The following is a 15,526-nucleotide window of genomic DNA, read 5'->3' on the forward strand; positions in this document are numbered from 1 at the left end:
TCTCTTCTTTCACTGACTCATTCAGGTCAGGCCTTTGTCTCTTCCTCTTTACCTCATCAGTTTACATCAGTGCTCTGCAGGTGTGCTGATTACTTAGTTATTAACAGAACAAAACGGTCAATGAATCAATCAGTCAATCATTCCCATAATCATGCATGAAAGCAAAAAGAGTTACAGTGAAGTGCTTGATTAAAAAAAACACATTTTCAACGTAATGACACAGAGGTATGAGTGCAAGGTTTGTGCAACAGAAGTAAAGTATTGAAAGGGTCACAGGAGCATGAAGCAAATGAAGCAAGTGTATAATTACAGCAAGGCTGAGACTTGGACCCCTGAACCCGAGGTCAGCTTCAGAGAGTCATTATTCTGCATTAATCTCTGCCCCTCTCAGAAAAGAGAGAACTGAGGTTTGATTAGCTATTCAGAAAATATCGTTTGGCTTTCTAATCACACAGCTTTTCTGAATTTCTGAATTTGTAATGGACTCCCCGGCACCCCGCAGACTTGAAGAAGAATTCCTGTGTTTTCATTTGATTACTTTCAGTTTTGTTTTTGAATTTTAATTAATTCTTAGAAACGCCACAGAGAGGGTTTCCTACTTTGCATGACCTCGGATTCATTCAGGTAAAACTGGAATACGCAGTTACACGTACAAACAGCAACATTTATATGGGATAATGCAAAATCCTGGCAGCTGCAGTGCAAATGCAGCCTATAGAGTAATTCTGGATCAAAATTATCACAACAAAAAATATATATGTGGTATGGTGGTATTTGCTATTAATATTATTAGATTAAAAACCATACTATACCGTATCTAAATGATTCCTTTTCAAGTGTGTCTGTGTGTGCACTTTGAGTATCAATGAGTGTAACTCTGTGCTTGTGGAGTTGGAGGGAGTGTAGGTGTGTACGTGTGTGCCTATAAATGGATGAACAATGACTCCTTTTGTTGTGTGGTTATTTCCTTTCCTTCATGTGCGTACAAAACCGATTTACCAAAATGTATGTCCCACACAGCTGACACAGATCTGCCTTATGTTTACTTCTCTCTTGACAGACTTGTTACTCCAGTCATGAGAGCAGAAAGGGAATAGGATGTTGCTTAAAAAAATAGAGAAAAGCAAAACTAAGGAGGCCTTTCAACTCCAGCTGAGGGTCAGATCCTCTCCTGGCAGGTTAAAGGTTGAGAGTCTAATTACATCGTCAGTGCTGTGAGAGCTCAGTGGGATGTGACAAAAGATGGAGGAGAAAACCTGCCTCACAATCATTATCCTCAACTTCTCCAAAGACACAAACATCTTTTTTGACCCAGGAGAATTTCACTGTTTGTTAGACTCTCCTTACGTTTTCCTGTGTGTTTGTCAGTAAGAGAAAGGAGTTATTGTTTTCTTTTTTACAGTATAATGTGCTCCTTCTGTCCATCCCCCCAGGCGGTATCTGCAGCAGGTTTGCGTCTTGGCAACCACATACAGTAGCAGAGGGCTATGGAACAATGAGAGAGCTGAACTGTGGGGGGCAGAGGTTTTATAATAGGAGGATGGGATGTTTGCTTGGCTGTTCTTGAGTGTCATCAGTTTGGACTTTGCTACTGTATCCATGCAAGCTGGGACAGAAATGAATAAACTCTTTTTTTTTTACAAACTCTTGTGATATTTGTATGCACAAAACCCATTTAAAGACAAGGTTTGCCAATAAGCGCATTGTTTGATAAACTATATTCCGCTGATAACAATGGTGACCCTCCTTGGTATGAGACAATTATGTTTTTAAGACGGTATCAAACTGCATCTCACTCTAGCATGCTTATGATATTCAGTTTGACCAGTAAAATATGTGGCAGAACTGCAGCACTTCTTGTCCCTCCCCTCAAGTAGCGTCCATGTGTCTACCCCCTGGATGTATCTCAAATGTACCATGACAACCTGTCATGCTCAGCTATACGCGCCTGCAGCCAAACAGAAGGGTTCATTCCCCATCAGTGATCAGCAGCAAGCGGGCATCTGCATGCATCTCTTGTTGAAAGAGTTTACTGCTACAGTAGCTACATGACAACACAAAGTGGTAGCATGTGTGCATATTAGGGCATCTGCATGCATGTGTTGAGTATGAATGCATATGTATGCATGTCTATGTGTGTGTGTATGTCCATACTGTGGCTGAGGGCTTACATGTCTCATACACTGGGATAAAGGCAGTGGTGCAGTGATGAGTGATGATCCTAATCTGAGTGCATGTGATCGGCCCGGCGAGGCTGGAGAGATATGAGCGTTTGACTTGTTAAAAGGGATGTTCTTCAGTAAGAGCCTCGTTGGCCCTGACATAACTGGGACATAGTTCTCCTTGTCAAAGCTAATAATCAATTCCCACTACGGGGATAATCTGACAGCAGACCCCCACTGAACATGACGCCTCCCAACGCAAGCTGTCGTCACATCCCCATATATTAAAAACAACCCAAACAGTTACCAGTAGCAGCTACAATAACCCTGTGTGGCCCATATTCATAAGGTAGTAAACACTCGACAATGGGACTGATCTTCACTCTGTGCTTTGATGTTGGAGTTTGACGTTAATGGCTGATAATACGGCACATCAGGGAGACTGCCAGTTTCTGAAAAATTTGGCCAAAGATAAAGGAGTTTTCATTCCTCCAGGCACTGTATGTGTGTCCAAACCAAACGACCTCTGAAGATATACTTTTGATTTGTTCTATCAGAGCACTGGCTATTCTTTATATATATATAATTTTTTATATATATTTTTGTGGGAACATAACCTGTGTATGGTACAGTGGCGGCAGGTGTCCCCCAGGGGGTGGTGAGATGAGCTGGGCTGCGGCATCGTTCCTCATCTGGACGGAACATTAATAACGCTGGGACCTGGGGAGAAAGCTCCATCTGGGCCAGGCCGGTGCGCTGCTGAGGGGACAGACCACTGACTCCACAAGTCTATAATCCCTCACATAGTGCAACGGCAGCCTGCGGGGCCCAGTTGACAAACACATGCAACTTTCAGGTAAAGATTTTCTAGATAATCAAAACCCTTGAATGGAGTCTCTCCACCTACTCCAATCTGTGTTCATTTATTTCCACACTTACAAAAAAAAGATAATTTAGTTAAATGCTGTGTTTGTAATGCGTGACACTTCCGACTACAAATGAGCTCTTATGAATAATCACATAATTATTTCGTCTGCCTTTCAACCCTTATCCCATGGTGGGTTCAGTGTTAAATAAATAACAAACAGCCAAGCAGGTGAAAATTATCCAAGAGAGAAAGCTAAGGCCCCAAACAAAGCAAACCGAATGATTAGAGGTGAGGTCACCTTAACTCTTTCAGTGTGGTGCAATGGTGCTCAATGCAGTAGCTTCCTGCTCAGTGACTTGTCATTTCCATTTTTATCACCCCTCCTTCTATGAGTGCCTGTTAATCAATACACTAACAGCAAGAACTCTTTCGCTGCGAGAACCCGAAAGCACAGAGGCATGAAGTGTTAACAACATCTGCTTCTTCTCCACCTCCATTCCTTGGTCCATCTAATTTAGTTTTTGATTTGTATATCTTTGTCAAACTTCTATTGGCTACTTCTTTGGATGTCCTAATATCCCCTTTTATTATTACATGGTTTTCATCTTTAGGGTTGTGGGCAAGAAAATGTCTCAGTCTGATTTTAGGTCTGTCAAGGCCATGTTTAGTGAGACACAATCTGAGTGAATATAAAAGGAGTCCAGAGTCCCTTGTCTGTTGGGTGCTGCGGAGGAGACAGTGTCTGGTCGTGTGTCTCTCTGTACAAGGACAACACACTCTCAGAGCTCTGTAAATGTTTCATTCAGACGATGCCTCCAATCCCAGTGCAAACATCTATTTTTTGAGAAAAATGTCTCAAGGACCAAAAATTCCACTGTTCACAAAAAAGGTTTTATAGGGTTTTGGGTAAGGATTGATCAAACCAAGAGAAAGTTCTTTAGTATCGTCCTTTGCTCATATGTAATTCATGTTCTAGGATCTTCTTGAGTGTCAGCTGTGGCTAACCAACCCTGTGAAACCCACTGAGCGAACCTGTCTGGCCCTTCATGTAACATCCCTCATAATGAAGATATTTTGGTGTCATTTCTTTGCAAGAGGGCAGTCAGAGAGATGACTTTGATCTCTGTTGAAGGTGGGGGTGAAAAGATCGAGACTGAGGAGCAATAAATGAGCTCCGTGGAGTAAAAGGGGCGACGCAGTTCTGTCTCAGTAGACTTGTGACTTCCTGTCAGCTTTTTTTTTTTTCCATGGAGCTGCCTCTGCCTGATTGTTTTTCTCAGCTGAGGTAATTCAGGTGCACTAGCCTGGAGCTTCCCTGACTTGTGTTTATTAGTTATTCATTTCCATCAGCCTGAGCTGCCTTAGGCGATGTGATCTGCAACGTGCTCCCCACTCAGGTGTTCAACAGCCCAACTGGATCATCCTCTATCTCCCATGATGCCCAGCAGCACAGCATTAGGTTCTTAATGGTTCAATGTATTTTTATATTTAGAAATATCAGAGAGAGACAGCAGAGAAAGGTATATTAATGATCATATAAAATGATGTAGGTCTTTGTCTGAGGTGTTTATTAAAGCATGTGAAGAATCATTATTTTTGAAAAAAATGATTCAAACCTGACGATGATCTCATTTTGGATCTGTGGTGAAATGTACATGTACTCAAGTACTGTACTGAGCACAATTTTATGATCCTTGCACTTTACTTGAGTATTTTTATTTTATGTTACTTTCTACATTCTGCAGGCGAATAATGTACCATATACTCCACTACACTAGTTACTTTGCAGGTGTAGATTATTATAGCAAACTAATCAGCTTCTAATTTATGATGCTTCCTAGCAGTATATAAAGTAACTTATTTTCTCTCTGTAACATTACTCGACAAACAACCAGCTCAATGCTTATTTATGTTGTGTCTCATGAGTAATGAGGCACTGTTGCAATTAGTTCTGAATGATGGATTTATGTTCTTATGATTTCATTCTTCATTTTTAGCTGTTTTTTCATCTATTTTATAAAATCTATTTATATGTATGTTTTATATCACAATGCATGTGCAATATTTTACATATCTTTCTTATTTTTTTTATGTATCTTATTATTGTGTATAGCACTGTTGATTGCAGCTGTGTGTAGCACTACTGCCCAAGCCAAATTTCCTCTCTGGGATAATAAAGTATATCTTGTCTTATCTTAAAATTAGCTCCACATTTAAACCCTAACCCCTAACCCTGAAATGGGCCATTATACATAACAAATTCTTCATGAGTATATTTTGATGCTAAAACTTTTGTACTTTTGTAACTTAAGTACATTAAGTAGTTAGCTTGAATGCAGGACCTTTACTTGTAACAGAGTATTTTTACACTGTGGCATTGTTATTTTTACTTAGTAATTTATCTGAATAGTTCTTCCACAGCTGCCTTGGACACATCTTCTGTTTCTGAAATGAAATATCAGTCTATACATCACATTTTGTGTAGAAAGCTGCAGTTAGACAGGACGAGTCACTGAGTCACTAAACTTCAAGCATGTTGGATGTATTATGTAAATAATTCTTAGGGATAATGGACCGAGTAACATGTATCAAATAGAAAAAATCCCTCAGTACGAAATGGTCAGCAGCAGCACAGTGTTAAAACACATAAGATCTCCTCACCATCCACACAAGATGGTTTGTTGCGTGTTGTCCCGGCCACTTTCCCCGGTAAACAGGAGCACTTGACTGTCTGAGAACGCTCCTCAATGCGATTCTTGTTACAGCATCGGTGGGCGGCAATCACCTCACACGTACCTCCCTCTGCAGACAGACACAAATACAGAGGTACATGGTCAGTAAATGGGAGAGATTAATAGAAAACATGTTACAGAAAATTAACTGAAGCAAATGTACTGTGACTTTTCATTAAAGGTCCAGTGTGTAACATTTAGGAGAATCTATTGGCAGAAATCGAATATAATAACCATAGGTATGTGTTTATTAGTGTATGATCACCTGAAATTAAGAATTGTTTTGTTTTCGTTACCTTAGAATGAGCTGTTTTTATCTACAGAGAGAGCAGGTTCTTTTCCATGGAGGCCGCCATGTTGGACCGCCATGTTTCTACAGTAGGCCAGAATGGACAAACTAAACACTGGCTCTAGATAGGGCTGTTAGCATTCTTTGCATGTTTCACAGCTATTTCTTCTTCACGCTTAGAAGTGGAGGGTGAAGCGAGTGAGTTGCAATCTAAAATTACACTGCTAGATGTCACTAAATCGTACACACTGTACCTTAAACTGGCTATACATGCGTTTTCATCAATATCAAAAATCCAATCAAGAAAAAATATGTGAATGAAAGACAGGCTTAGGGAAACTCAGCTACCTCAGATCATATCATGTGAGGCACGCTGCAGTACAATCATTGGGCACTTCCACTGTAAGTATGTGGAACAAATTGGCCCTCAAGGCATCTCAATTATGTCATCTAATTGCCTCTCACTCAGTGCTGGCTGTTCTCACTCCATACCAATCAGCCCATGATGAAGATCACATCATGCACTCGCTATGTATTAATGTGCCCCCCTTTGCATCCTTGATATCTTCCATATGTTGTCAATATGATTAAAATGAGACAGATCTTTTGTCTACGCTTCTGTAGTGAACACCTGGCAGTCACAGGCTTCAGTCATAGACTGAGATTGCTGAGACCCTTGAGTCCCTTGACTAAGCCAACACAGTCTTGGGCTATACTATACTAAAGCATTAACTCCAAAGCATAGGTGACATCAGTCAGAGCAAATGCTGTACAATAGGTCCCAGTCTGACAAAGGAGGATGTCAAAAAAATTCTGTGAAAAGAGAAGGCGATATGCACCGATGGCAATACTGGGTCAAAATAACAATAGGAAGGATTGCCCAGGGGAGGGAGAGGGGGGTGATGGAGCTGAGGGACATCCTGAAATGAGTGAGACAGGCAGAGAGAGAGAGCTAGAGGACAAGGTGTGTCTGGCTGCCAGGGACTGGCCATGCCAGTGAGTAATGAGGGAGCCACTGGAAGTGCCCCCTTCACACAATTATAAAGCGTGAGGCTAATGCAGCCAGCGGAGCTGCAGGAGAGAGGCCCTCCATCACCGCTCTCCCCTTTCCATACGCCCCAGGAAAAACTCTTTATCTTCCCTTGACAGCCACCGCAACAGACACTAGCGTCCAACAATTAAACTAGAGCTCATCCCCGGACAGAGGAGAGGAGAGGAGAGGAGAGGAGAGGAAAAGGGAGAACTTATCCTTTCCAATCCACAGAATGGATAGAGTGCAAAAACAAAGGGAGACAAGCAAATGCCACATTCCATCTTGTTTGTGTCTTATTTCACTTGGCCCTACCAAGTTTTAAAGAGAACACCCTGCTGCGGCAAGAAGATGCATCTGCTTCCACTGGCATGACAACAACCGGTGTATGTTTCTCTAGCTTGGTTGGCTGTGCAAATGTTTGAAATGGCTCGGGTCATGAATTACGTAGCTGAGCTCCCAGCAGCCTAGACAAGTTTGGCAACAGTTTTCTTCTCCCATTCCCATCAATGTCGGCCGTGGCCAGACCAAAGGCTGCAGAGTCCTGGATTAAAAGGCAAACATTTGCAGTCCTGCTGGACCGTGCTGTCGTGCAGTATTAATGTCACTCTCTCAGCGCTTGTTGTTAGATATTTTCTGGGCAGGAGAAGGCAGAACACAGACTATAAAAGTGAGGAGAAAATCCCTTGAGTGTGCTAAAACCCCAAACCCCACAATGTGTTGGCTTGTTGAATATTTTACTGACAGCTTCCTGACCTGCAGACTTGCTTTCAAGTCAAAGCAGATCTCTGAATAAGTGAGGACTTTACGTTGCATCACAGAATACTGAATTGGGTTAAATCCCCATGGCTAGATTCAGAGCCGGATTTGCAGGTTAGCACCACTGAGTTGTACCCAAAAAACATCTGACAAGGGACAACAAAAGGCAACCCCTATCAAGACTTCTGGATTCATTTCTTCAGTGGGTCCTAGAAGCAATTTTGTACATAACATTTTCAAGATTGTATGTTTCCTCATTTAAGTCAGAAACACTCAAGTCCATAAATTTACCATTTATTGCGATTGCTTATACAGTTAGATTTGGCACACAAGGCTCTGTTCTTTGAGCGATCTCTCCGAGAATGTGAGCTGCATTCTGCTGGGAGAACTAATCCACTCATGGGTTAGCTGTAGTTCCATTTAAAAGTTTAGAATAATAATTTATTTTTTCTTCTTTCCTTCAATAACGGCCATTTTACCATAGATTAAAACAATATAATTCAGACACCAAATGTATTATTTACATTTGAAATAATTTTGGCCCCAAAAGAAGAAGAATTAAATGATAACCATCCATTTAGTCGATGTCGATGTTGCATAACATGGGGGAATACTATTGTTACCATGTTCCCCCCAAATACCCTTCGATTTGGAATTTGTTTTCCAGTCTAGGAAAGCATTAGTGAGCCTAGATTGTTTTTTTAAATACAAAGGTGCAATTGGGCTCCAAATATTTTGGGAACCCGTTTCTCTTTGTGGTCTACCCAGTGGTTACACTGAATAGGCTTAAACTATGATTTGTCAGTCCATAGTATGTTCAGCTGATATTCCGTGATCTAATTCCAGTAGCATTTGTATTTTTTTTGCCCTTTCAATTGTCACTCATTTTGATCCATTGCACTGTGTTTTGTTCTCAATGTACAAAACATTACTTTTTTTTCAGACCCTTTATATAAAATAACATCTATTAGTAATGAGTACTTTCTACAACCTAAAAGCACGACAAACCATTCAAAAACATAGAGTAGGCCTCTCAGCCGCCTGACTGTACCAAATCAAGCTTGTTTCAGGTGATTCCAAACTTTTGAACAGTAAGTGAACAATTAAAAAAACAAAGCTTCAGTGACATAAAGGAGGTTGGGGTGTTGGAGGGAGTTGTGGTAACAAGGAGGTCTGGCATAAGAGTGTCAGAAGAGTTAACATAAACAACATTGTGATGCCAATCAACTGACTCAAGTGCAACTTTCTCTGCTGAACTAAAGACAGAAAGCTCCATTCTGAACATTATACAGGAAGAAGTCTAACCCTTTAGAAGACATTACTGAAAAGTCACATGATGTGAATTTAACACTGGACAGGAGTTGGGAGGATTCACTTTGACAGCTTTCTTAGCATTAGGTAATGTAAAGGCTACACGGTTTGTGGGGCTTAAACTTGTAAAAATGCTGATTCTTTAATGGAATATTGTCGTGTTTGTGTCATGTTTTATTTTTAGACTTCTGACTGAATACAAGTTATTAGGACAGAACCCATTATTTTATTTATTATGATCATTATGATGAAGATTATAATTATTGCCATCAGAATTTGGGATTATCACTAACACACACACACACACACACACACACACAAGCACATGCCTGTGTGTATCAGCCAAGGGGTAAGGTCCAGCCATCAGCCAGGTGGACATTAGGCATGATCACTATGAACCATCTGGTATGTGAAGGAGAGAGCAGTGTAAATGGTTTCACGATGACTCTACTGGGCCAGTCATGAGAGCCACTTAGACGACAAATGGCCACTTGGACTGGACACAATCCCATTCAGGTAGTTGGTGGGGTAAATGGCCATCCATTATCTGCGTTTGAGAGTGTGTGTTTGTGCTCATATCAGTTTGTCTGTTTATTTATGCTTATGATATTTTGTGGTATTCCATTGTATATATCTTCTACTAAAACGCTCAAGTGCACAACAGTTACTGTGTGTGCATTATGGGATTACAACAATTTGACACATGACTGTAGGTTGTGATGGATGTAGTGCTTGGAGCCTTTCAGGCGGCTAAAGGGGTTAAACCAACCTGCTAAGATGGAGTGGGTGGCTGTGCACTCTAGCCTTTGGTGAGTGGAGGTGAAGGGCATTGATGGGACCACTGACTGGTCATTTTTCTCTTGGCGGCCCACAGTGACAGCAGCCATTAAATGACTGGACAAGGTGATTATGTTTAAGGAAATCAATGCTTCATTGTTTTCAGCTTAGCCCCAATGGCCAATTAGGAGCTGTTAATGAGGTAAGATTGTAAAATGTGGAGATAGATGTGGGAGAAGGAATGGGAGCTCACGATAAAAAAAAGCAACATTTCATATTAGCATATTTTCCAGAGAAGCACTGAGAATTTCAGATTTGTAGACAAGGTAAATTTATACATGACACTTTGAAAAAAAGCAAAAATCCAATGATTCATATATAAACAACATGTTGTACTTAAATGATGTACCATGTTGGCCCAAATACAGGACTATATATTTTATGGAAATTATGTTTACAAAAGTGTGGGTTGTCTTACATTCAAGGACTAGATACGTGTTCATAACATCAGACGCTCTTTGTTAATTGTGACACTGTCTCCTACAGAGAATGTTGCATCATGGGTTGTTTGTAATGCGTGTTGCAAGGCTAGCATCTGTAACTCAGTTTATAGTGACTTTTTTTAGTCAGACCTAAAAGTATTTTGTTAGCCAAGTTTAAGCTACAGGAGTGTCTGTCTTTTGCTGCCATAGATAGATGGCTCACTGTCTGTCTATGACATTGTTTCTGTGCATAAACTCAAGGTCACAGTAACAAACTCGTGACAGTTTATTCAACCAAAGACTCCAGGCTCACAGGAATGAAAGTGACAGTTTCTTTTATCCTCTGAGTGACAAAGAACGCACTCTACTGGCAACTGATTTCCCTCTGATCTCGCTGGATCTGGCAATTTTTTTACACAGAGATAAATGCAGGTGCTCGTGATATGTCACCAAACCACAAAGTTTTCCCACTACACCTTGGCTCAGCTTCAGTGTCAACAGCTATAATCTATGCAGAGTGGCCAAGAGCGGTAATCACTGGCTCACCATCAGCAAGCATTTCTGTCACCTCCTTTCTAACTCCCTCTCTCTCTCTCACACACTGCTACAGTTATTAAGTAATGACATATGGCCGAGGGAAGGAACACAGCAGCCGGGAAAACTTAAGCCTCTCAAGGACTCGTCATAACAACTTAATCAGTGCACACTCGGGTGAAAATGAGCCGTTTCCGCCTGCATGCTGGAGTGCCTGTTTTGTTTTGCCAGACAGGCAGCTGCTGCTGCATCAACCACAGTCCATCTTTCTTCACAATTCCTCCTTTTCTGTGGGCTTGTTGTTGTTCCCCAGTGCATCTGTGTAACTGACAGCTATCCACAGTCTCAGTGCTTCTAATTGTCAATTTACATCTCAGGTAGCAACAGGAAATATGGTTACCATTGTCAGTAAACAAATGTAGACATGTGTAGAGCTTAGAAATGTAAATTTGACACTGAGTTCTTATTCAAGAAACACAGTGAGAGCTGAATTTCAAATTATTGCTGAAAATTATGCACATTTGGAAGACAAACTGAGACTCTCACAGAAGCCAAATGCCTTTTTACGAGTGAACAAAGTTACTTTGTACAGTGCGCCAGAGAAGACAATTCAAACCCCCACAAAGTTTTATTAAGCAGGCAGATTGTTTATTGAGTTTTTTTTTTAGTGAAATCATGCATAATGGAGACTGACCCCTTTTTATGACTTGTGATGCAGTTTTAAACAAAATAAAATTAATCTGATTGAAAAGTTGTCAGATATGTCCAAAATGAAAAAAAAGCTCTAGTCTGTTTGTCCCGATTAGTTTTATGTTTTTCAGATTTGAGGGTGGAAGAAAGACGCATATTAATGATTTGTTTCAAGAAGCAAAGGCATCAAAGTGGCCCTGGGCCAGCTGTCCCACTGCATATATGTTTAATGACGCTCATCAGAATTTAGCTTTTCATTACTTAAACATCAAGTTAGAACTTCATGAACACTCCCCCTGATTACTTAGGATAATGTTTAAACACGCTACAAAGCACCATCGAGTGGATTCCAAATGGAGGCCTTAGAGGCAGTGCCAGGGAACAACTTTTCATGTCCTATCTCTTGACAACTGATTCGGTTTATATATTTTACCAGAAATTACACAACCCTCATTTACTGCTCAAATTCCTCTACTCCTCTACCTCTACTACAGGACCAGTTAAAATGACTAGTGCGTGAAGAGAAATCCCTGGGAGGAGTAGAATTAGACCTCTCCGCTATGTTTTCATGATGGACTATATCACTGCTAATGCTCCCCGAATAACACCTCATGGAGTATGGAGGAGATGTGTGAAGTAGTGAGAAAACGAGTAAGTGACTGCATGCATAGTGCATATTTCTGTGTATGTGCCACATTAGAGCTCTGCTGCTATGCATGTCACTGTCTGGAGGTGTTAACATGGACACTGACTGTGTCCTTTGTCGGTAGAAGCATAAAAAGACACCATTCCTTTTATGGTTTGGACATGGAGTACGTCTTTGCAGTGCTGAAGTTCTCCTAGCCTTTGAAAGTAAATCGTCCACTAAGGCTTGAGCCCAAGCCACTTGTTCTCACTCTGAGGCCCTTTCCCAGAGAGCTGACTCTCGCCAATGAATAATAAAAAGGTAGCCTCAAGGAGGAGGACTACCAGAGGAGCATGAACCATTTACCACTAAACGCATTAAAAGAAGAAGTGGGAGGTACGTGAGCTTTGGGACAATTTACAGTGCAGAATGTCTCCAAGATTAACAAACAAATTAATCTCAGGCATTGTTAACCGCTGTTTATCCGTTCTAAAAACCTTTTGACCCACATGTCAGTCACGTATCAGGAGCTAGAGTGGATTCACTGTTTATCAAGTACCCATCAGCATCAGTGATCCGTATGGTTTCTCTGACCTCAGCCAGTATGAAGGCTTCAGGCTGGTTTCTCACTGACCCTTCTGTGGCCTGGATTACACTTTCCTCCTGAGGCAGCATCACCCACAGTAATGGGAGTAGACAAACAAGTGGACATAGCAGCTATAGTAGCGCCTGGAGCTACCACAAACCTGAGGGAGGGAGAAGGAGAGGGGGGAGAGGGGAAGGGGGGAAAAAGACACTCCAGAGCTCAAGCTGACTGACAGGAACCACTGACCCAGCTATACTAGAGTCACACAAATCAATGTTGTTTTTTCCCCACTGCTAGTATGGCTTACTTCTGAATCTAGCCATACTCTCACAGAATGCCGAATACTACTCTACTACAGTGGGTCCAACGTAAAGAAACCTACCTAAGAATGGATTTGATGAATAAGGAGGAAAAAAAAAGAAAAATCTCCATATGCACCTGGGTTTTAATAGCTTTTCTTCATGCATGGAGAAATGGAAATACGCTCCAGTGTACTGAATAGGAAAAGTATAGTGCAGCAATTGCACCATTGGTGGTAATAGTCTTGACATCTTTAACAGGTAATTCCATTAGTAGGAATAAGAGATGCGAGGTGCTGCTGGCCACGGCCCTGGTCGATTCTTAATCACCTGTATGGGTTTCCTCTCGTGGGCCTGTATGACTCCAATGCTCACATCTTTATGGTTATTAAAGTTAACGATTGCTGCGTGCCTCATTTACCAAGGCTCTATCAATACCAGTTCAGCACCATGAAATTACCCCAGTCCAGAGGGAGCAGCGTGACAAACCGGATTAAGAAGGGTTCTGTAATGCCCTGGCATATATAACTCTCCGTGTCATGGACTCACTGCAAGAAGACCCACTGCCAAGCTCAAGCCTGGTGAAGGGAGGGGCAATACAGGGGCTGCTGACAACCATTATAGCTTAAATGTCAATTCAGGCTTTTATTACCCACATGGTTGTTCAGAAAAGTGATGAAAACTAATAGCCAGCAGGTTAAAAAAAACGAAACAAAAAAACACTGCTTTGGAGAAAACACATTAAAAGTTCTCAGAAGTTACTTTAGAGACGAATTGAAAAGGGGGGTGATTATGGTAAATATATGCAGGATGTAACCTAGTTCTGTGGTCTTTCAGGTGTAAGGATATGTTGAATGCTCTTTTATGCGCATGACAGTTATATTTTGTATGGAGAAGGACTTCATTGCATTTTAAATGTGGTATCACAATAAAAACCCACAGTAAAGGGGAGAGATGGCTCATGTCCCTTCACTTACATTGCGCTTATCTTATTTATATGACAAGAGGGCGAAGCCAGAAATAGTGTAGTGCAGTGCCAGAAACACTATTGTACAGACATTTACTATATGCTGTCATGGTCATATAAAGAGGCACATTAGATAAAGTCAGCAAACTTCTATTTATGTCTTCTTGTTTCTTACTTTATTCCTCTCTTTTGCTGTGTGACTGCTGTGTCATTACAAACCAACACAACCATTGGATCCAAGCACGCAGGTGTGGCCGCACCTCTCTGTGTTTTACTGCACCCTGCAGTACAGTTGGCGGTGCCTGACCTCTATCCAATGTCCATATGACACAGGTCACTGCTCGCTCTAAATGAGACTCGGATGGTGAAATGAGAAACTAAATTGTCCATTCAAAATCACAAAACTGCCTTTTTGAACGGCACCATAGAGCAGCCTTCAAAAAGTGACATTCCTTGGTAGAAAACAATTTAATTCTTTGAGCCCTGGAAAGTGGCCTGAATATAGACCATGTGTTTCCACTCAACTCTTCTAAGAAAAAATAAGAAAAAAGGAAAAAGGTCTGATAATGACTAAAAATGAAGTTATAAAATGCTATACAGGACTGTTGAATATGATACATCAGATCTTCTGTCTGGACTAAAGTCTATTTTAATACTGTGTGACACAGAATGACACAGTGTGGAGGAGTGATGTTGCAGAGAACACGGTGGCTGTCTCAACCATACAATCACGCCATGCTGGGGCTTCTGCGTGTGGGGTCTAGAACTACATGTCACTCAAGGTTCAGGCGAGGTCTGCCTGGATTACACACAATGCATTATCTAATATGCATAATGCATCAGCAAGCACTTAACATCAAATTATGGATGCATGCAAAAATTCTCAGAGTAGAGTATGTAGAGAAAGGGCACTTTGCTGTGAAAATAATCTGCCCACTTTCTGTAAAGCTAAGCAATCAGGGAGTTCCGTGGATTTACATTACTGGGCCCCATATGCAATAAATGTTAATATGCTCAAATCCCTCTCACTGGAATGTTTGCATGTTTTAGTGCTACCTTTTAGCATGAAGGCAATTGGCTGCATCTCACCATGTGTCTGTTAATGTTCTCTCACTTATTAATTGAATTATTAATTAATTTATTCATTTATTTTATCGTATGCACACACAGCATTTTACACATAAGTCCAGGCTGTTAGTGCAAATGTGGCTAGAAAGCTGTGGAAAGTGAGCCCATATTGCCATACTACTGGTTGAGACACAGCAGACATTGTCTGACATGTACATGACAAAGAGTTTTCCACTAAGCACGTTATTAAAGTGGATGTTGGCTTTTAAATGACACATTCGTGAGATGATAATTATATGGCAGGGCATTGATCACTTCCCCAAGGAAAATCAATGTGCTAAACACTT

At 41.1% G+C, this 15,526-nt stretch overlaps 1 protein-coding gene across 2 annotated transcripts in view; it reads right to left on the minus strand.

Annotated features, from left to right (window-relative positions):
- LOC118327781 (chemokine-like protein TAFA-1) overlaps nucleotides 1-15,526 on the minus strand; it is a 104,294-nt gene that overhangs the window by 12,983 nt on the left and 75,785 nt on the right. For both annotated transcript variants that reach the window (XM_035661235.1, XM_035661234.1), the window contains exon 3: nucleotides 5,692-5,832. In XM_035661235.1, coding sequence (XP_035517128.1) covers nucleotides 5,692-5,832 — 141 coding nt within the window. The remainder of the gene's footprint in view (nucleotides 1-5,691; nucleotides 5,833-15,526) is intronic.

The sequence above is a fragment of the Morone saxatilis genome, unplaced genomic scaffold, assembly GCF_004916995.1.
Source record: "Morone saxatilis isolate NCDOM2014 unplaced genomic scaffold, NCSU_SB_2.0 Contig18, whole genome shotgun sequence".
NCBI classification, from domain to species: Eukaryota; Metazoa; Chordata; class Actinopteri; family Moronidae; genus Morone; species Morone saxatilis.